The sequence below is a fragment of the Columba livia genome, chromosome 9 (assembly GCF_036013475.1).
Source record: "Columba livia isolate bColLiv1 breed racing homer chromosome 9, bColLiv1.pat.W.v2, whole genome shotgun sequence".
NCBI classification, from domain to species: Eukaryota; Metazoa; Chordata; class Aves; order Columbiformes; family Columbidae; genus Columba; species Columba livia.
This window is the reverse complement of record NC_088610.1, coordinates 4,808,118-4,830,321: the sequence shown is the minus strand read 5'-3', so window position 1 is coordinate 4,830,321 and position 22,204 is coordinate 4,808,118. Positions and strand designations below refer to the sequence as shown.

The following is a 22,204-nucleotide window of genomic DNA, read 5'->3' as shown; positions in this document are numbered from 1 at the left end:
GTAATTCTTGTGGCCTCAATATGTGTTAGTAAGACCAAAGCCTTCCCAAAGAAAGGAGATATGCAAATGCAAAGGCAGAAAACAACCCTCCAAAATAAAAACCACCAAACAAATGAAAAAGGAGAGGCGAGTTTTACCCTTACCATAATCTGCATTCATTTTATACTGAAATTGCCATAGCTATATAGCTATAGTTGTTTGTTATAGCATGAAGTGCTTAGTCAAAACTAAACACCACAGGTAGCAGAACCCTGGTGGACACCCAGACTCATAGACCTGACTTGTTATTTTCCGGTGAACAATAAAGGGCTTAGATAGGATATTTATTGTGCCATTATCAGAGCAGGGTACCAAAACAAGACCTGTAGCTAGTTTTGGATGCTTTTCTGTAAAATGTATGATGTTGGTAGTGACTCAAAACACTATACAACCAATCAACATTATATTAGGGTATTTGGAAAATCTAAAATATGAGAAGTATCTACTTAGTTTAAGAAATAGAGATTATATTAAAAACTTGAGCTGATTATTTTTTCTATTTTACAATCGAAGGATAAATTCACATTCTGAGATTTTTCACCTGGGGAACTGAGCAGAGTACTATCTGTTTAGGTCTCTACGAAGTTGTATTCCACATCATCGTCATATGCAGCAATCATGAGGTCAGAAACACAGGTTGTGGTAGGAAGGACAGGCCATTTGTTCCTTTTCAGGACTTTCCTAAATTGGTCATTTATAGTATAGAACCATTTTGTTTTATGTTTGCTATACCTTTTTATTTACCTTTTTAAAAAACTTCGCTCTATTAAAAAAAAAGAAAGAAATAGAAGTCCCTGTCCCTAGGAGTGTACAGATTTAGTGCAGATACAGGCAAAATCAGACACTTGAAAAATATCTCATCAAAAACATTCTCTTCTTTGTTAACTGCATCACTATTAGAGATTTACACAACAACAGATGATAAGCGAAACATTTCTAATGACACCACACATATTAAAATACATCATCTGCATCCCATTGTGATTTTAGTGGTATAGCAGAAAAAATGAATGCATAGGTACCAGAAAATCATTAAGTAGCACAGTTCTGCCAGCTTTCTTACATACTTGTGCTTGCTAGCTACACCCCTTTGCAGCTGGAATAAGTATTAAAAGTCAAAAAAGAACATGTAGCTGCTGAGAATCAGTAAGGCCTCAATGTTTACATATAAACATAATTCCTGAAAACACATCAAAATCAGAAAATATGGACCTGTCTACTGATTCTATGTATTTTTAAAATTTTTACCCATTTTACTTTTTCATTCTCTCTGAAGTGTTTGTACGGGAGGAAACATTCATTAGCAGTGGTATTTCCTTCATTAGAATTAGAATCGATTATGTCCATTTAGATAAGTCCCTTTCCTTCCTATTTCACTCTGCAGCTGTACATAGTCCAGCCTTTATTGCATTTTGGCTGCTCCAGCACATCTCCCTCCAGTACAGGAAGCCATGAAGTCATTCTTTTTGTCATTTTGGGAAGAAGAGCCCAATATGTGTAATGGATCATATGGTTTTTTTTTTTCTAATTGCAGAAGTAGTACCAGACTGCAGACTTTGCATCCCAGCTTTTTCTGCTTTGGGCGTTGTTCGTGTCTGAGCCATTTACAAAAACAGTCATGCTCTTCAAAACCAGATTTCAATCTTTCTTCTCTGACATATAGGATTTCAAGTCAAGCTCCTCTGCTGTTACTTTAGAAAAATAAGTTCAGTTTCTTCATATCCTTGCACTTAACAGGCAACCTGTAGTTCGAGTGTGCTTCATTTCACTTGGCGGGAGGCAATAAGTAACCTCTTGTAGCTTTGCAGCGATGCCTCGTGGCCTCATGATCTGGAATCATATTGGAGATTCCTCTTCTAGCCTGGAGAAAGTCTCATGTGGATTAAGTTAAATATTTCAGACAATGAAGAGGTAGGATGCCATTTGAAAACCAATTCATTAATTGTGTTTAATTAGATAAGTGGCATTGTCAACATGATTGTCAATTGTACAAAAAAAAAGAAAAAAAGGTTAGTGATTGTTTCAGATCAACACAATTGATGTCCCTGATTTTTTAAAAAAAATTATTTTAACAAGCACTTTTACTATATAAAAATATTTTATTTTTTCCCTCATGGAATATGAACAGGCTACATTAAAAAATCATACTTAAATCTACTGTAAAAGTAAAACATTTTGTCTGGTGTAACTAATCGGAGATGTTGTGTGTTAAAATAACAGGTAAAAGCATTTCAAACAGAATATGATTTTTTACATTGACAATTGTGTTTCATCCAAAACCTGAAAAAGTAAACATTTACATTACCAAATTCAACATAAAACTCTCCAAGCTGCCTTACTAGGTTTTAAAGCCATGAAAAAATGTAGAGCAGTTAATGAAGAGAACAGAGGTTAACACTTTTTGAAATTAATTGAGACAAAGTGAAAAGCAAACTAATTGCCAGTCCAAGATTAATATTTGTCGAGGGTTAAGATTGCGGGGTGACAATAAAACCCTGGCAGATGTATTGTTAACCCCCTCTCCCCCCCCCCACTTCCCCCTCCCTCTCCCCCCTTTCCACTAAGGAGAGGCGATTGGGAGGAAAAGAAGGACAGAGTGAAGAGAGTTGGAAAAAATTAAAGATGTTTTACTAATGCTACTAATAAGAATAGAGAAAATAATACAAAATATACAAAACCAATTTTGAAAGTCTCAGCAACTGCAGAGCCGGCACCCAAAGTCCTGGATTAGACTCTGCAGCCAATCGGAGCTGGATTCAGTCTCTCACTAGGCCTCAGTTCGCAGGGATGACTAGCAAGGTCCTCTCCTAATGTCGGCCATAAGCAGAAGGGAAAAAGGGCAAAAGGAAAAAGCCAACAAGATCCTCGTGATCTCCCACTTTTATATGAAGTATTCACGTGAATGGAATGTTATACACAGTTGGTCAGTTTCTTGCTCACTTGCTTCTCGTCGCCTCTCTCGTGAGATGTCCATCCGTGCTTATCAATAAGTTTGCATTCCATTGCTAGGTTTACCAAAACATGTGTCTGGTTCTCCAGGAAAATGCAGTTGATATGAAGGCTTTAGCTGACAGGCAAATTCACTAAAAGAGAAACTTGTTTTTAGCAAAACCAGGACAATATTGGTGGTGTACATCTTTGTTTAAAAGAGATAAATTTAAACTTTCCAGCTTCCAGTTATTATTCTGCTTTTTTTGAACACCATTGAGTATTCAGTAAATAGTTCCTTACATGAAAAATATCCACAGATGATGCATAAGACATAATCCACACTCTTGGGCAAGACTCCCATTATTTCACCAGATCACATATGGAAAGGACAGCACTTCACTTAGGCGGGGATTACTTCAGGGTCTGTCTGCAACTTTGGCTTATTTTGCTGCATAGCATAACCACACTTTGGCATTGGGTCTTACTGGATTTTATCGATTAACCCTAAAATCATACACTCCATTTACAGTATTTGGAGATTTATGCACAGAGCCCAAAACTGCCTCAGCTGGTGTCAGTGGCAGTTTTCACTGAAAGCAGAATCAGGCGCTACTCCTTTTACAGAAAGACTTTGCTAGTTTAGAAAAGGAGTGCTATAGGTACTTGCCCTTCTTCTCAAGGCTGCAAAGTTTGGAGAGTATAGTAAGGTAAACATCTTCAGTCAGTGTTGCAAACCTCTAATCACATAATATATAGTCCACGAATATACCAAAGATATAAAATAATTTATCTCAAGCTAAAGGAAAAGAACAGGTGCCCACAGTCTAAAATATGAGAATATTCCCTCTCCTCATGCGTTTAGACACTTGTCATCTAAATGGCAGTGTATCTCTTGGTTTTTAAGTACTTGAGGTCACACAAACTAAACTAAAGGGAGAGGATCTGAAGTAGCAATATACAGCAGTTCCACAATCTATCAACACTCAATTTACAGAAATTAACTTTATCAAAAATATTTGTGTGTTCTTTGGAATAAAGAAGTGTACTTGCAAGGAGGAGAGTGGAAGACGGCACTGTAGTATACTGACTTCCAAAGTGGAAGACCAGTCTGTGACCAAACTCCTGAAGAGGGAACAAAGATAGTTCACACAGGAATCACAACGAGATGCTGAGCATTTATCTCTAGCAAAAATCTCTATTTTGTGTTTCTTGTTTGCTGTAAAGTCATCAGTAGCAGAAATGAGGGGAAAACATATTTTTGCAGAGAAGGGGGAACTTTCAGGCTAAAATTGGTGGCCTCTTCCAAAATAAAGAACATCATGCGTGCTGTTGAGTGAAGGGTGACCCGTGGCTTGCCCAGGTGTGCTCGGGGGAAAGGAATCGGGTGCAGTCCCACTGTCCCAGTGACTGGTCTTTATGGTGGAGTCTGCTTATGCTTCCTCCTAAACTCAGCTCAGCTCAAACCCCAGCAATAATGCCTCGGAATAATTAAAACTGCTGTGACACATGGTATTTACATGTCCACGGTATCTCATCTATACCCTGTATACCCTTCCCAGGCACTTAGAAAGGCTTAGCTCTAGAATAGCGTTGGAATTAACTTGAATTGCTGAATCTAGAGTATATTTATATTCTACAAGTAGTTCCGTACTCTCCCAATGAATTATGTTTAAATTTTGTTAAACAGAAGCAGAAGTCAGCTATGTGTGGAAACTGTAACTTTTCCTTGTAGTTTCTCAACAGGGGCACACTGTAAGTCATTCAGTGCACCCCGAGTCTCTGGCAGATTTTAGTGATCACACTGGACTTTAATGAAAAATCAAATTTACCTGTTACCTGTACTGGTATTCTTTTCAATGAATTGCACTTGAAAGTAATTGCACCAAGATGTAGTTGCACTTTTTAAATGCTTTTCAGATACCATACTTCCTCACACTGCATTTGCAGCGTATTTCCTTCAGCACCAGTCATACAGAGGTTTCAGGCTGCAGCTGTCTTCTCAAATGCTTTGTAATTAGTGGTTCCTGTATGATTAAAAATGTTTTGTGTCCTGGAGTCAGCTCAGCTTTTCTGAAAAGCGATCATCTGGAAGTCAGCCTGAGATCCAGCTGTGTCACATGGATTTTCCCTGCTTTCGGAAACAATCTGTTCCACGGCTTTTGACGTTTCTGGGTCCTGGGAGCAGGGACTATCCAGCGTGTCACCACTGCTGTTGCAGTGAAGAGGGGAGGCTGTGTCCAAGGGCTGGTCTGAGGGTTTGCCTGGAGCAGGTGTTAAGGGCACGGACAGGGGAAGATTCATCATGTAGAACACGTTGCCCAGACGTCGAGACACCTTTGAGGACAAAAGCACAATTGCAGCAATTGCTTCTTGAGATAGTGTTAAAGCCATTAAACATCAAGGCTGACTGTGGCGTAGCAATGCCAGGGGCATCCTGGAAATCCCTGCCATCTCAAAGGGTTAGCAAAAGTGAAAAAAAATCTCTTTGGTTTTCCCTCTCTCATGTTCTTCTAGACCCAGATTCTTGCAGGAGGAGATGGGGAAAAGAAATGTCCCAGTGTGCTGGGTCTCACAGGAAGGGAGGCAAACTGCCAGCCAGGGGCAGGGAAGGTGGGTTTAATAAGAGAACAGTGAGAGAGAGCAAGGGGTTAAAGAAAAGGAAAATAACCGAGCAAGGATAGAAACACACATAGAGTTGATATTACTGGATGAAATTGAGAGCAGAAAACTTTAAACATAGAGGGACAGCCATGAAACATGTAAGATTATTATCCCAGAAAGGCTGTAGAAAACTCTACTTGGTATGTTTTGAAAGCCAGGTTGAAGCAAAAGCAAGTGTGTAACAGAGCAGTTCTTACCAGCTGGGAAGGGAAAAGAGGAGTGAACTGACGTAAATCATCAAACGTATTTTCCATTTCCAACCTCAGCCTATACTCCAATGCTGTTCTATCCTGACTCCACTTAAAGTGTCTCTCAAACTACCAGTCCTAAGCTCTTCCTAGTGTCTCCCTGTGTGCTGTTGTAACATGCAGAGAAGTAAAAGCAAACTATGCTGGAGTAATTTTTTTTTTCCTAATATGATTATAGTTACCTTATCAGTGAGAAAAAAATATAGTTTAGTTTGGAAAAATTTCATCCTGTTAGCTTCTGACTCACATCTCTATGACTTGCCATTTGGGCATACATTTAATGATCATACCTGTGAGCGGATTTTTAACGCTGGTCCGAGTTTTAATCCCATTGTATCCAGGAGATGTTCCTCTGTTAGAAGTGGGAGGGTTTCTCCATCAATAGCGTGGTCTTTAAATATCTTATGAAATGATAAAACACAAAATGCTGTGCTGAAACAGACTTCAGTGGTTATTTTTTTATGCTTAATCCTGAGGCAGAGACAATAGAAGGAGGACATAATAATTTTAGTGGTTTATCTTCATATTTATTTCTTAACTGCAGCGTGAGGTCTCTTGTTTAGGTTTGTGGGTATGGGCCCATTGGCCTGTAGTTTATCTACTTGTTCTTGGCAAGTGGGAACTTTGTAATGTTTTAGCATTATTTAGTTCTTGTTTTTTTTTGTGCTTGGTTTGGTTAGCTTTTTGTTTGTTTTGATTCATTTTGTTTGTTTTGTTTTGTGGGTTTTTTGTCTGGTTTTTGTTTTGCTGATATTGTTTTTTAGGAAGTGAGCAGCCTGCTACGATAGAAAGAATAGTGTTCCTCTTATTAAGGCTTTATCAGGAATATACAGGATTTTAACCAGTTTGTTTGCGTTTGGAATGGTATTTTATTTTTAAATGGAATAATGCCTGTAAGAGCTTAGGGGTGGTGCATGGGTTATGCCAATATCCAAGAATGCAAAATTACTTTAATCTGAATAAAGATTGTGCAGGGCATGTGGACTGAAAAAATTAAGATACTTTTCTTATAGCATCGTTTTGCTGCTGGTCCTTTTGGTATGTGTCATGCCCAATAACTCCACATTGCAGCAGATGTACATAGAGCTCTCAGAGCACAGACTGGCTTTCCCTTGAAGAAGCAAGTGGTGTCTTAAGTTGAAGCACAATGAAAACTATTATGTTTGTAACTTTGTGACAGCCAGTTCATCTCTAACATTTACATTTGTTTCATGACCTTTACATGTAGATGGTCCTAAAGACCTGAAAAAGCGATGAATGTTTATAATCACCTGAGCGTAATCCGAACAGCCTGGGAGGCTAATGATGAAGTTGTATACATCATCAATGGTCCACTTGCGAATGTCTTCAATGGAAGAAATATCTTCTCCATTCAGGACCAGGCCATGTGCTCCTTTGAGGAGGAAACACAGATGTTATTATGTTTGTAGGACTTTGCTGACATATCAATAAGAAATGACTGTTAACATGAGAATTTTTATACTTCTCCAGAACCTAATATATTACCAGCAGCGTGTAGCCGCAGACAGATACAGGAGTCCTAGACACCAAAATCACCAGATAGTCATGAGTAGCTGATTCTGGAGGGTTTTGTTTTGGTGGTGTCTTTTGTTTACTGCTGGCACTGTATGTGCCAGTCACTGCACATACAAATCATACCTCAGTATTTTCTCTAAGCAGTACATTATCCAGTGCTTTTGATTCTATGATACCAAAAATGTGCTTAAAACAGAGGAAAGAAATGAGAGAGCGAACCAATAAAAATAAATAATATCACCATACCACTCTAACTGTAATCTGGAGTCTTCACAAACCTGAAGGTACCAGTGGGTTGCTGGGTACTGGAAATCCATATGGTAATGCTGAGAATGGGATTGCAGAAGGGTACATGTACTTGTCATCAAAAGCAGCACACGAGCTATTAGATTCCTTCTCATTTATGTTGCTGTTGGTTTCAGCAGATATTTCATGAGTAGCGCAGTTTTTTCTCAAGCCTTGTTCAAACTCTTTACAGTTTTTGGCAACTGCAGATGTCTCAGTCTGGTTTTTACTTTGTTCATGTTTATTCGGTGTCTCCACCTCTGCTTCTTTCTTGTCTTCCTTCTCATCATCCACCGCAGCTGAAGCAGGGTCTATAGATTTGTCGTCAGCTTGGTTCTTTGTGCCGTTGGTGCTACAGTCGGCAGTTTTGTGATTTCCAGCTCGTCTCCCTGGTCGACGTCCCCTCTCCCTTTGCAAAGTGCTGACTGGAGGGTATGGGCTGGTGGCCATGAGCATAGCGTTGCCATGAATTTCATCGAGGGTGGTACGATGAACATATAAGTCGCTGGGAAGATGGCCTTCAGGTAGCCTGTGCCTGCTACGGAAAGCAATGGGACTAGCTGGCATGCCATGGTAAAGGAAAGGTGCTTCCAGGCCCAGCAGTCCTTTCCGGTGAGCTTTCTCCATTTCTTTTTGCTGAAAAATAGCACTCATCTCCATTTCCATTCTAAGAGACACACAGAACACAAGCAATTAGGGCAGCTCAGTTCCTTCATCATCTCTTTTTTTTCAGTGGCAGATTAAAACTCAGTTAAATAGGTAGGAGAACTGCTTTTCTTCTCTCTCCCTGATATTGCTATGTGTGAGAGATCAGAAACTGCAGGTGGAATGGCATAGCTGGCTACATTTTATGTGCTGCCAGATACATACAGTAAACTAAAAGGAAAAGAAAATATATCTTCCATGTGATGCCTCTGGATAATTTTTCATGCTAAAAAGTGTTAATTGGATTTGGGCAATTGAGGCATTATTACAGTGATTATGCTCACCTAAGATTTGGAAAGTTGTCTCCAGGGTCATAAGGGTCAAAGACTAAAGAAAATAAGTTATTTACATTACCAATCAGAAAATTACACTGAAAACTGGAAAATGGCAGTGATACTGTAAGTGATAAAGAACTAGAATTATGGTATCATGGAACGTTTTGCATACATTCAGAGTAAGGTGACATTAGTAGGCACTTTCTATGGTGCCTGGCACTTGTGCACAGTCTGAAGGTGTGGAAGGGTGAGATCCTGCGGGTAAGTGTTCAACTGATCTCCCTCCTGATGGATAAAACCAATTCCTCAGAGCCTGTGCCAGCCTCCTGCCCCTGGCTTTGGGCTGGGAAGGCTTACCAGTGAGCTACGGAGAATACAAGTAGTAGTAAGTGTCACCTTTGCTGGCATCAGCTTTCTCTGGAGCTAAGCTAGTGATCTAACAGAAAGCTAGAGCTCGACAGCTTCAGCTGAGAGATGGGAGAAACGAGCCACTCTTCCAGACACAAACCAGAAATGGTTCAGCCTGCCTTCCTTGTTTTGAGGAGCTTTCAGTGGCACTTCCACATTTCTCTTTGAAAAAGGGCTTGTGAGAGCAGCCAAGACTTTAAAGTGCACCAAGATAGCATTCTTAACACTGCAATGAGGGTAACAGGTCAGAGACATTCTGACTTTAAGGAAACTTTTCATTAATTTAACATTGTCAGGAAAACAGTTTGGGCAAATGGTATCTGTTCAGGTAATTGTTGTGAGGAGGAATTAGTTGATCACAACATTCAGGTCTTTTTCTCTCTGCTCTCTTTTCATCTTTGCAACAACCTCTGAATTATTAATTTTCTGATTTCAGAGATCCAGCAGAATTGTTTTGTGTATATGCTGTGTCTTTGTACATTTTGCCCAATTTTCATTACTCACATATAGATTTGAGGTAGAAATAAACAGAAAAGAGCATTACATTCCTGACTACTCCTCCAGGTAAGATAGTCTGCTCCTCTGAGAACCAGAAGATCGGTGAGCTTTGCTAGGAGGCAGAGTCCCTTGGAGAACAAGGATTTGGGCCCAGCTGCAGGAAGTGTGAGAGATTGTTTGGCAACACCTGATTTCTATAAAGGGTAAAAGGAGACTCTGCAGCTCTGAAGGTGAAGTGTGCTGCACTACCCAGTGTGAAGCTGGTGGTAATTGCCAGGGTGGCAAAAGAAGGGGGTAAAAGTTATCTCATGGAGTTAGGCTGAGCTCTTTTTTGTTGGAGCTTTCCTGATATGATGAGCTGAAGGAAGAGCCTGAACAGGTAGGACTAGCTCTGATGTGGCTGAGGGATATGTGATGACCATGCTTGCTACCAGCTATTTTACTTGTTTTTCTCAGGGTTTTTGCTAGGTTGTGAGAGCTGTATGAAATGTGTTGTTGATGCAAGTCTTGTGTTTGGAGGTCTTTGACTGAAGAGCTTAAAACACTTGTCATAATTCTCTTGAGATTCTTGCTCAGAATTTATCTGTTCTTTGCTCTTAATCTTGCTGTGTGAGGGGTGCTGCTACTCAGTACTTTGCTGAAGCCCAATGCTAGTGTGGTTGAGGTTAGAGTTTCCTTGTGGAGATGGTGTGACTGTGAGGGAGGGCACTGGTGGTAACTTAACCAGCTACTGGTTACACTGAAATTGGTATAAATAACTGGGCTTTCTATAGTCAGCCTGACATTCAGGCTGTTTGGTTAAACTAGGAAATCTGGCTACCCTGGTACCCTGATCATCCCAAGGGCCCAGCTGTAGGTGTGTAAAATGTTGTGTGGCAGCACACAGCTGTAACGCTCGAATTTCTTTCTGACTTGTAACTTCAGGGTATTCGGATCCAGAGTCCAAGGGCTGGGGCTGAAGTTTGCAGCTTATTTCTTTAACCAAGCTGAGGGTTTATTTTCTTTTTCTTGTATTATTTTAAGGCTAAAAGCAAAATAGGGACAAGCAGAAAGTTCAGTAACTTCAAACCTTAAGAGATAATTGGGGCCCTCTGCTCCTCTGGGTAACTTGAAAAAGTATCTCAATTGCTGTCGATAAAAAACCCACAAAAGGTCTGCGACTTAGTAACTTCCAGCTGCCTTTGCTGCCCTAATCCAGGCATGCACCTCTGAGCAAAGCTTACTATTGATTACCTGGCAATATTTTGCTTTTGAACTAGTTCCTGTCTTCTGGCCACAGCTTCCATGGATTCTGGTTGCAGAAAGCTATATCCTTAAAGGGAGGGGGGGGGGGGAAAATAAATCTTCAATTAATTTGTTTCCTCAAGCAAATGCACAAACCCCAAATCAATGCAGAGACATTTTAAAAAGTTTTGTAAAACTTGAACTATGTGCTTTGCTAGAAAGCCGATATGACTTCAAGTTAAATCTAATGTGTTCATTGCTTTGTTGTGAATATGTAGTAGAAACATGAAGTCCTACATCAGGTGTATGCAGGATCAGATCTGTAATTATCTATAAAGGAAAGAGACAGCAATGTGGCTTTATTTGGTGAGTTATGTCTTTGAACTACACATAGCTGCTCAGAAAATAATAACCAACAGTTAACCAAAGCAAACGTGCTCTTTCGAGTCTCTTTTCAGCCTAGATGCCCCCTATTTTTACGTGACATTTCCTCTTGAGGGGATCTCTTATTTGAAATCCGCATCGGGGGGGAATTTATTGTCATTTCAAAGGAGGAACCTGAAGACAGGACCTCTTTGTATGAAGTGATATGTAACTTTATGTGCTGCATGACGTGTGCCACAGTTGTGTTGCCATGCTGTGATATCCAGCCTTTCCCTTAGAGCTGTGCCCTGGAATTTTGAGCCTTTATTAAAAGGGCTTGTAGTTGCCCTACATCAGTAAAATGGCATGCAATATTATGATTAAAGAATATGATCAGTAGTCTCTTAAAACAGCCAACGCTCATACATGAGCAAAAGTTAAAAGCAGCAAAAAGTGGTGTTGATTTGACTAATTTGTTTAGCTACAACCTGCTGTTTAACTGTGAAAATTCTTGGAAAATACAAAAGGAAAAAGAGAGAACAAAACCATGCAAATGGTTTTGAAAACAGCGTATTTAACAAAAGCTAAAGTGGATGTGTTTAGACTCAAACTGGGGTAGTTTAGAATATTTGGTAGGTAAACCACCAACTTTTAGTGACTTTTTCCAAAGAAAATTAACTGTTTCTTGATACTGATGATAAACCTATGAAAAACTAGTAGCTGCAGTTTGCTTTCTCATGTATGTGCTATCACTTTTTCAGGATGCAAACAGTGCTTTGTTACCTGGGCCTGGGTAAACGCGGTTGGACAATATGTTTGGCATGTTTGCGTGCTGTGGGACTGTGGGTCCAAGGTGGGATGCTATATGGATTTGTCGGGGGTCAGCTGATGCCATCATTTCAGTTGAAGGTAAAAGATCTCTGAGAGGAAAAAAAATGCATTCAGATATGCAAAGGATGTTGTTTAGTTAAGAATAATCTAGGGTCTTTATATGCTCAGGTACAGCACATGGACAGTTATTCTTTGACTGCGGTGTTATAGTAGAGAAATGGTCCAAGATACCTGTCTACCAGTCGAGGCTCAAACTGGGAGGGAATCGCCTGCATTCTCTGCTGGCCTGCACCCATTAGCTGAGGGTTTACTGCCATCAACTGATTTCTCATCAGCATCTCTTGTCGCTGCCGCAGTTCTGACACAAAGGATAGACAGTTCTGTTGTCAGTGCAGTCAATTACAAAGCGATTCTGTCTGCAATGTAACTTTACCAGAAACAATAAGGTGTTTTCCCTCAAGCTACCAGCATTTTAGTATGAGCTAGAAAATCACACTTTCTTTAATATCAGCAACTAAAAAAGATCTTTCCACTGCCATCTTAACCACTGTAAGTAATCTAAGTTTATACAGTCAAACTGCAGTGAAAATAAACAGGATGTGTGCGGCCAAGTGTACAAAAGGACAATTTACAATTGATAATCATAGAATCATTTCAGTTGGAAGGGGCCATCAGGATCGAGTCCAACCATAACCCAACCTAAATCTAACGCTAAACCATGTCCCTAAGAACCTCATCGAAACGCCTTTTAAACCCCTCCAGGGATGGTGACTCCACCGCTGCCCTGGGCAGCCTGTTCCAATGCCCAACAGCCCTTTCTGGGAAGAATTTTTTCCTAATGTCCAATAAATCATATCACTATGAAACAAAAAGAATAGCTGTGAATGTTAAGTTCTCTGCTTTAGGGAGTTTTCATTTCTAATACAGTTTTATTTTTAGAAAAATCTTATTAGTGGGAACCCGCCTTGTCACGAGACAGCAGCTCTAGAAAGCAGAGCCTGGAGGGGGGAGCCAGAATCTCATAGTGCCCAGCTGTGGCTTTTGTGGCTGAGTTCCTGTGTGACCTTGACTCTTTTTCTAGGTGCTTATCATGCCTTGATGAAATTCAGAATGCCAGGATCCCCCCCCTTGTTAACTTTTAATTACCTTAAGAGAAGTGTTTCTCCAGCTACTCATAAGACAAACTTGAAATACCTTTTTAAAGACATTAAGCCTGTTTCTGGCTGTTTCCTGTATGTTGTACAGATATTAGCAATCCTATAAAGAAATGCACAGTTTGGTTTCTTCCTGCATACCTCCTGCTGCCATGCCGCTTGCTAATCGGTATAAGTGCTTTTCTTCTAGAGTTCCTTGTTCCCCCAGGATAGACATTTTTCTCATGTGATCTCGTGGAGTCATGCTGTAAGAAGACAGCAACAACTTTTCTTTTGTAAAGAATTGAATCAGCAGGCCCAAAGAACAGAATAAGACATTCAACAATGTAAGAAATGGAGCAGGTTATACAAGTTATTTCTCAGACAGGTAGTCCTTCTGCCACTCGCAGCTGTACCCTTGAGTGCGTGTGGATTATTTTGGTTACCCCACAGAAACTTTTATTTTTCAGGACAATGCAGATGTTGCCCTTGTTTATACCAAGCTGTCCAGTGTCCTTTGGTCTTACTATGCAAGGGAAGTCAGGTTGTTGAGAAATATTAGCTGCTCAGAAGGACATAATTAAGCCCCAGAGTTTTTTGCCTGCAGGCCCTGGCGTACCACGGTGACCCTGAGAACAGTGACATGCTTGTACTCAGGAAGGCAGGTATCTTTGGTTTAATTTGAGTATTGTAATAGTTTGGAGCCCTGCCTGCTGTGAACTAAGATAAATAGATGGAAAGAAACGAGCTGTTCCAAATGATATCAGCCCCTTAAGAGTTGTAAATAAAGTAAAAAAGGTAACATGCTTGTAGTAATGAAAGCGGTGATAAAAATAGCTAGGCTCAGATTAATTATCTATGTAAGTACAGGTAAACAAAGCCAGATGAGGAGCACAACTCCAGACTAAAAACTAATACACTACAAGCGCATAGTTGAACAGCTGTAGTGCCATTGAGGTGGATTGCATGAGTTTGTCTTAGTCTGTCCAAAGAAGCAGGTGACTAGATTACAAATGAACCTGGTAAAAAGAGAATAAGTAACTACAATATGTGGTATTTAGGATTTGGGAGGAACGATCTACAGGGGATTATCTGTGCAGATAGGTCATAAAAGAAACTAGTCCTGGAACTCGCAGCCTGGGTGTTAAAAACTGTCCTGTGTGGGAGGCTTGAAGTTGAGGGGTTGGCAGAAGGGAACAGACCGGCTCTAAGGGTGGCTGGGGCATCTGGACATTCATTGCAAACTAGATTTGCACAGCAAATGGGTCGGGGGGGGAGTTGTTTGGTGGTGTGTGTGTTGCTTTTTTGGTTTGTTTGTTTTGTTTTTTTGTTTGGGGGCTGGAGTGGGGAGGGCGATTTAGTGAGTTTTCTTCCCCAATAGCTTTCTTCTTAAAGATGGAACACATAAGTATTCTCATCCTGTAGATAACTACAGCTCTGTGAGTTCGGCCAGCGTTTAGTATGGATAATAGTGAGGGATGCCTTAGAAATGCACAGAGAATCTACCATTTCAGCTGACTGCTGACAACTGCTGAATTCATATTAATAATCACTTCACAGAGATGTGATCTCTGAAGCACAAATGGCCAGAACCATCTGGAGCTTTGGATGGTTTTACTTTTTATGGCTTACTGGCCCATTTGCTCAGGTCTTTCCCATGTGTTTTCACATTTATGCCAAACTTGCAGGGGTGGTGTACAAGTAGCAGTAAGATCAAACACAGCTTGAGATGTTAGCATTGTTAGGAGTACAAGACGGATCCAATTTCCAAGTAGTCTGTTTACATTTAAACCAGCTACCTAGCATACAGAAACTCCTTAGAAATAGGAAGCAAGAACAACCGAAACTCTGCTTTTCACAGCCAGTCCTTCTCCAAAACAGAAGCAAACTGTAAAAACTGTTCATTATCCAAAATATGATGGAAGCCAAATCATGTATTTTGTTACCCAAGCCATTTATAAATTAGAATAATCATTATAATTCCTTTTACTGCCTTTGAACTATTGATGAGTTACGAAAAAAATTAAGGGAAAGCTGTTGATCTAATTCATGTGCACCATGAATTTACCATTTCCTTGGTATGGTGAAGATACTTGGTCTCACAAGCCTGTCAAATCCAAGAACAACACTGTGTCCTTTGTTCTTGACATATGTATCTGAATGTGTGCTGCCGGACATGTTTCTATTTGCCTTTTTTTTAGGATACTTTAGGCTTAAAGCGGTTTAGGATACTGGGTGCCTCATGAAGAGCATTTGAGCTGCCAAAGTGCTTCTGAGCTGCTAAAGCATTTTAAAGCTCAGTACTAAAGCGATTTAGTGCTGAACCAAACTTTACAGCAGCTCAAAAAAAATAGATGGCAACTGGGATGATGGTATTTGCAATACCATATTGGTCCTGTGAGCTGTTTAGGTGGCTTCCTTTCACAGATAAGTGTCTATGTATTAAATAATCTGGAAAACAAAACTTCTGTTGGCAGGTAGTCTCTCACGTAACCTGCTTTCAGAGCTGAAGGAGAAACTATGTAAGACCATTCTTAAAAATCTTCCATTTTAAAAGTGAGGTTTTCCTTTAAATCCTGCCATTTTCACTTAGTGTAGGGTACCATATACAGCAGGATCCATAGTGGAGTTGGTCCATGTTTATTGATTATGCATTAGATGGCCAAGATTCACAGAGCTTTGCTTCAGGCAGCTTGCATCACATAAGCAACTTATCCTTGCAAAGGCAGACCAGCTGGTTTGTTGGTTTAATGTAGAAAAGATACAGTATTGAAAAAAGTCATAGAATAATGAGACTTGAAAGTTCATTGTTATCTTTTTCCACTAAAGCTGTAGCTTACTGACTCCTCTGACCCAGTTTTTGAATCATCATGAGCCTAAAGGAAGGTTTGATTCCTTAATGAGGTTTTCACTGAAGTTGCACCACAAAGTCATTCTGGTGTTTTTTATTGGTGAGTCAGTCAATCTGATCTAACTGAGCTTGGATTTCTTCTCAGATATATAAAATAACTCTGGTATTTGTGGTAAAATTTTTCAAATGTTAGTTCTACTGAAATTCCAATCTATTTTCCCTAGCTGACCTTTTGGATATCAATATGATGTAAATTTTGCTTCAAGGACACATTTTGTATGTGTGTGTCATCAGTATTAAATTACTTGTTTATTTATAAGGAAGGTATTGGATTGATCAGGTAGGATAAATAATTATATTATGTTATTAAGCTGAAGACTTATATGTAACCCTGTGTCAGGAGGGGATACTGAACTTGATAAATCTTTGTTATTGCATTTGGAAAAACACCTTTTTTTGTTGTTGTTGTTACTTAGCTTGGGTTCTGACTTACAGGTCAAATTTAGGTTACTAAGGGTCTGTACTATTTTCATAACAACTAGCATGTTAGAAACCAGCATCAGCAAAAAAAGATCTCTGCGAGAAGAGGGAAAGTATACTTCTGATACATTTATTAGCTGGGATTTGAGAGTAGCTCAAAATCTTGCATTGGGGTTCATATAAATTCATACACACCAGCTGTCCAGTGTTCCAGTCATATATGGCTCTTCCCTGATCCTATTGCACAAATCCTGGCTGTACAGCACATTACAGGGATGAAGACAAGTTAATCTCTACCTTTAGAGTCTTACCCTTAGCAAACCCTTCTTGGCAGCAGGCAGAACCACTCACCCAGAACTAATTCTGTCTCGATTTATTAGATGAGAAGTGTCAAGACACAAACTTTATGAACCAGAAGCGTTTGCAAATATGATCATGCTATATGCGGTTTCAAAGTGTCTATAGCAGTCTGTGTATCTGTACTGGCATTGTCTTATGTATAATATAGACTTGTTGGAAAATGTTTTTTGACACATTCAGATTTCATTAACTAATACTGCTTTACTAACTAATACTGCTTCTATGTACATAAATGTCCAGTATACTTTTGCAGTGGAGCCACAGTGTTTGGAAGAAGCTGGGTATTGTTGAAAATGCTCAGGTAAATCTGTGTCAGGGAAATCAGTTAAATATATAGTATAAGTAAGTATACATGCTTATGAGTGAAATATATCAGGAAACTCATGCATAGTCTCAATTTCATTCCCACTTGCTCTCTTTTTAGAAAAAGCTCTCCTGATTTCTTGAAATGACATGCTGTTTTAAAAAATAGATACATATGCTTATATTACTAATACGCTAATGTTATTAGCTGTAGTATCAAGGCTTCTTGCCCCAAACCTAGGCTAAGAGTCATGAAACTAGAGATTTTTTTACTTATTCGAGAACCCACAGTCAGCAAAACAAATGACTTTTGGAAAGCAATTATACCAACATTATGTCATACAGGAGCATGAAATATGTAATCTTAATTGGGGTAAGGTACCCCTGGAGAGGCTGTGGGGCTAAATTCTAATCCTAGATACGTGGGCAGAGACTGAGATTAGAGTGTAATCCTGAAACTGGATTGAGAGCGATACATTCCCTAAAGAAAGGAAAATAACTATATTTATACTGTGTGTGTCAGCCAGCACAGTTTGCACGGCGTGCCTTTGCACTGAAATGAAGGCACAAATATTGCACCATTTTTGGGCTAGCTAATTGGTAAGATTGCAAGCAACAAGTCACTCATTTTATTTAAACACACTGATCTCTGTAAGAAATACTGGCTTAGTATTGGTGAACTCAGTCCTTCAGGAACTAAGTCAGGTTTGTAACAGAAGTTAATCTTGTTCTCCCTGGAATGGTGAGGGGCAAGGGGAGAACTTATTCCTGCGTGTTGATAAGGCAACAGTCAGCTTAATGTACTGACTAAAACCAAAGGTGGAGATGTGTTGTGCTGAGCACAAACACACAGCACGAGCCCTCCAAGCTGACTGGGTGAGCGACAGACAGATGGTGGAGGAAAAAGAAGCAGAACTGCCATGTGATATGGTGGAGTTGTATAGATACAGGACAGTAAGCAGCTGCGGTGGGAGTCGGGCTTAGTGCTTCTCCCTCTCCGCTTGGGGCTGGAACCAGAGGGCTGGTTTCTGCAGAACCATCATGCTAATATTATTTATTCATTTGTGTTTGTGGTAGCACCCAGAGGCTCCAGCTGGGATCACACCAAGTGCTTTAGCCAAGCCTTTTATACAATAAATAACTAAGCAAAAACTAATGAAAATAGTGGTTGTAGCACAGCAAGTGTGCGCATGCACATGTGTGTGTAACGTCCACCCACCCTGTATCCTGACAAACTGGCACATGAGAAGCTGTTTACAAGGGTTGGGTTTCTCTATTACATAGGCTATATACACAAGAGATAGAGCATGATGTCATTTGTTTTCCTTGTGGACTTATTTCATAATTAAGGATGACATTTGAAACGTTATCCTCCTGTCTCTGATTCTTTTAGAAGCCTAAAGATTGCCAAATGAGGCATAAGTGAGATCAGATAAAGGGAAAGTAAACTTTAATAATTTTTACTTTTAAAGTATAAAGTGTTAAAATTGTTTTTAATTTTTGAATACTAGAAATCCAAGTCTTAGGATGGAAATATTTCTGTTGATAGGAGAGCAAGGGTGGTATTTACAGATGAAATGCAGTTGAATTTTAGTGGGACTTGTCTCACCTAAACATGAAATATTAGTGCAAATGACAACACTCCCAGTGCCAAAAGAAACCAGGTAGTGGAGAGAGGAGTGGGTTTTAGGAAGGCTGTTTAAAACTATTTTTGTTTAACAACACTTTCACTTTACTGACTAAGAGTTTGAATCTGGAAAACTTGTACTGAATCCTCAGTATCTTCTGTCTTCAGTTAGGGTATTAAATATTGTAGGAGTATCCCTCAAACTTTCCTAGATCCTCTGATAAAACAGAAAACTGCATTTGTGTCGTATTCCACAAAGGTAAAACAAGGTGGTACGGGTTTTTGTTGCACATCATTTCAGGTTAGCTTTCTTTATTACAAAGCATAAGACAGCACATGCTCATCTGAAAAAATATTTGCAGGTATGATAAAATATGTTAGTCACATATATCAGATACTATAAAACCACTGTTATTTTCCACATTCATATATGTCACAAGTTTTAATATAAACTTTTCTCCTGGTGAGATTAACATTTGAAATAGCACACCTGTTCCTGCAAACAGAAATCAGCATCTTGAGCACACTGAACATTTTCAGCTCTGGTTTGCGGGATCAGACTATGATAAAATTACTTAGGTTAGGATTGCCTGTCTCACTCTTTCCATATCTTGGGGTACTGGGTACATACAGAAATTTGTATTCTGTAACTGAGGAACTTGAAATTTTAGCGCTGAAGGCATTGCAATAGTGCCCAAGCCTTTCCCAGTCTACAGTTAATTCTGCCTACATATTCAGATAATAATATGATGTAAGGAAACCTCATTACACACATTTACAAACTCTATCCCCCTGCATACATTAGTGTTCCACAAAGCTGGTAGCACTGGGGTTTGTTATGATGACTATGCACACAAGCAAAATTGTAGTTAGATAAGTTTAATTTAGGTACACTACACTAAAACAGCCAAATATATCTATGTGATGATAACCTTGATTAATTCTGATTGCACACTGGTTTAGCAAATCCGCTGCTTCAGGAGCTATCTGTAAAATATTGAGGTTTTTCTTATTGTACTTTAAAAAGAAGAATTACCATGAAGATTAACCTATATGTATTAACAACTCATTAGCTTTTTAAGAGTATTCTGTTATTATTAGACAAGACAGTGAAACATTTGTGCACATACATTAAGCAACTCAATCTGTATCCAGAGTTTTCTAGAAAAATACTGAATATGCAATGGGAAACAAAGAAAGCTAAAATCCTCCATTTGTGATACAGATCTTTAAATGTTTCCAAAATGATCAAACTTATGTCATAAAAAATAGTGTTTCCATCTGAATATGCAGTATTTATCCATAAGAATACATTTACCAAATTGCTGAGAAATCAGAACATAGTCATATAATTTACTTTTTCTGTATCACCACTACCAGTTCTGAACTTTTCTCTCTGCAGTGCTTTGCTGCTCTTAGAGAAAAACACCATGAAGAATTCCACTTGTGCGGTTTCTATCATGAGATAAGTCTTTACCATCAAAATCTGAAAAATCCTACACCTATTGGTGTTGCTTAGGAGATGTCGCATCACCATTTACATTCAAAACTAGCACTTTTTATTTCATGTATACTTACGTCTATTGTGAAGACCTTAGTTTGTGGTAAAATGAAGCCACCATGAGCATCCAAGAGCCTGTGCCTTCACTGTAAGTCTTCCTTTCCAGCTGCCTCAGTAATGTGATTGGCAGCTTTTAAAACACATCAAGATTAACATGTCAAAAACTGCCTTAACTAACGCTGACTTCACTTTAAATACAAATTGAACTTATCTTGATTAGCCCTCATCCCTGCTTCTAAGCCCTACCCACTCTGACATCACAAGCCCTTCTCCAATACCATCCCCTAACCAGGCTGTAAAAACATAATTACAAGAAGAGCACTGCACTGATCTGATAAACCTATTTCACATGTAACCTGCTAAGCTGTTGTTAGCTTTTAAGATGCTTGGTGCATTCACTTAAAATCTTCCTGTTCCAACAAGAAATGAGACAGGAGGTTGATGGTTGCCCCGCTCTCACACATTGTGTTACCTGTTTATACTGATTTTTAGAAAGGAGGTACTTCTGACCATTGACAAGTGGTTACCCCAGAACCATGTTATCCCAGAACTGTGTATCCGATTGGATTGGGGGGAACTAGAAGATGGAAATCCTGTTAAGCATATTGTGAGGCTAACACAGGGATCAGATGGTTATACTGCTCAAGCCGGCAATTTACTCTTTAATTCTCCCTGTCAGTGGGTTAGCTCTCACAATGAATGCCGAGTGAATGGCAGGTTTTCAAATGTCAGAGTGTTTCTTTTCTAATATCCATGTCAGCTGATGTTTGTTAATCCCTTGTTCACCTGCCTAAAGTTCATCAAGTGCTTGCTTCAACAACAAAAAATTGTCCATTGTCCTCTCTGAAATGCAAACACAACCCCAAAACCTGGAGAAAATGGACCCATTCCTATTGAAAATTGCTCCCAGGGAAGCGTTATCAATAGCAAAGGATGTAATTCTGTTACAGTTCAGCACACCTTTACAGAAAACAAACTATTTTTAATAATGTAACACAAAATACATACATAGTATCTAGTGTGGGTTTATTTTTAAGATTTTAAAGTGACTCTAAATATTTTTGTTATAAATACTACCATGGCTATTTTGTTGCTATCTGGACCTTCTTTATAAAGAAGAAAATGACACCTAGAATCATTGTGTTTTTAAAAAAAATCCAGTACTGGGTTTCTAAAATAATTTCAATAGTTCATTTAAAAAAAATAGAGATCAGCTAAAAGAACCTGAGGATGATTTTTATGTGCTTGTCCAAATCTTTTCATTTTCAGAAAGACAAAGAACCAAAGGAGCATCCTAGGCTTAAAGATAATTTTCAGCTTGTGTTTAGTCCCCTCTGTAAGTGCCTGGTTTCTCTACTGGGATTTTTCCAGATTGCTTGAGCGAGGCTGAAGCAAATGCTTTGTAAGAAATGAAGTTGCCTGAGTTAATTAAAAGCAAAGTCTTGCATCAGCAACCATTTTTCATCAGATGTCTTAGTCCATGTGAATCAAGTTTTAGGAAAAATTACTTCCTGAGGTAGATACAAAACCAGCAATATAAGGATATAAATTTATTTTTTCCTGCTTTACCCGGTGAGGGAAGTTTGGCAAGAGAGCACACTAGTTCATATGACCCCTGGCACCGAGCCTTTGGATTCTGGCACAGCAGCAGGATTGCTGTGTGCTATAGTGGAGTGTGACAACCACAGTTCATAAAGATGCTTTGACAGTTCCTTTCTACTGAAGATCTAGAAGATCTTAACTGGATTTCACAAGCATCAGGTGGGGTATTTTTCTGAATCATGCAGTGGTCTCTGTTTTTTTCAGCAGTTCTGTTTCTGCTGGTCATCTTCACTGACAGGAAAAATGGCAAAGCAGCAAAGGAGAGGGAAAGAGGGGGATGTAG

At 39.3% G+C, this 22,204-nt stretch overlaps 2 protein-coding genes across 6 annotated transcripts in view; one reads left to right on the top strand and one right to left on the bottom strand.

The window, feature by feature from the left end:
- The window catches only part of LRRC31 (leucine rich repeat containing 31), a 47,404-nt gene that overhangs the window by 2,812 nt on the left and 22,388 nt on the right, over positions 1–22,204 (top strand). For 2 of the 3 annotated variants that reach the window (XM_065073523.1, XM_065073526.1), the window contains exon 1: positions 9,817–9,965. The exons of the other annotated variant lie outside the window; for it this stretch is intronic. The gene's annotated coding sequence lies outside the window, so the exon portion shown is untranslated. Of the gene's footprint in view, positions 1–9,816; positions 9,966–22,204 lie in introns of those variants that run through there. 3 annotated transcript variants of the gene reach the window in all.
- SAMD7 (sterile alpha motif domain containing 7) lies at positions 750–20,519 on the bottom strand. 3 transcript variants are annotated; one of them, XR_002407716.2, is made up of 10 exons: positions 20,337–20,519; positions 13,300–13,403; positions 12,236–12,362; positions 11,957–12,093; positions 10,820–10,898; positions 7,694–8,367; positions 7,151–7,272; positions 6,170–6,280; positions 4,800–5,304; positions 750–3,122 (listed from the first exon to the last, which is right to left on the bottom strand). XR_002407716.2 is itself a non-coding variant. In XM_005513284.3 (9 exons), the coding sequence occupies exons 2-9, from the start codon at positions 13,400–13,402 to the stop codon at positions 5,032–5,034; spliced, it is 1,626 nt and encodes a 541-aa protein (XP_005513341.1). In that variant the 5' UTR covers position 13,403; positions 20,337–20,519; the 3' UTR covers positions 750–5,031. The 3 variants fall into 3 exon arrangements, 1 of the variants encoding a protein (XP_005513341.1); XR_002407717.2 differs by having other exon boundaries at positions 4,807–5,304; XM_005513284.3 differs by having other exon boundaries at positions 750–5,304.

What these genes read in the sequence shown, in the direction of transcription:
- SAMD7 (XM_005513284.3), bottom strand. Translation starts at nt 13,402, where the DNA reads ATGACTCCACGAGATCACATGAGAAAAATGTCTATCCTGGGGGAACAA. An exon ending in CCGCGTTTACCCAGGCCCAG is followed by an intron (nt 10,899 to 11,956) that starts GTAACAAAGCAC and finishes CCTCCCTTTAAG; the next exon opens with GATATAGCTTTCTGCAACCA. An exon ending in CGTTAAAAATCCGCTCACAG is followed by an intron (nt 5,305 to 6,169) that starts GTATGATCATTA and finishes TTGTCCTCAAAG; the next exon opens with GTGTCTCGACGTCTGGGCAA.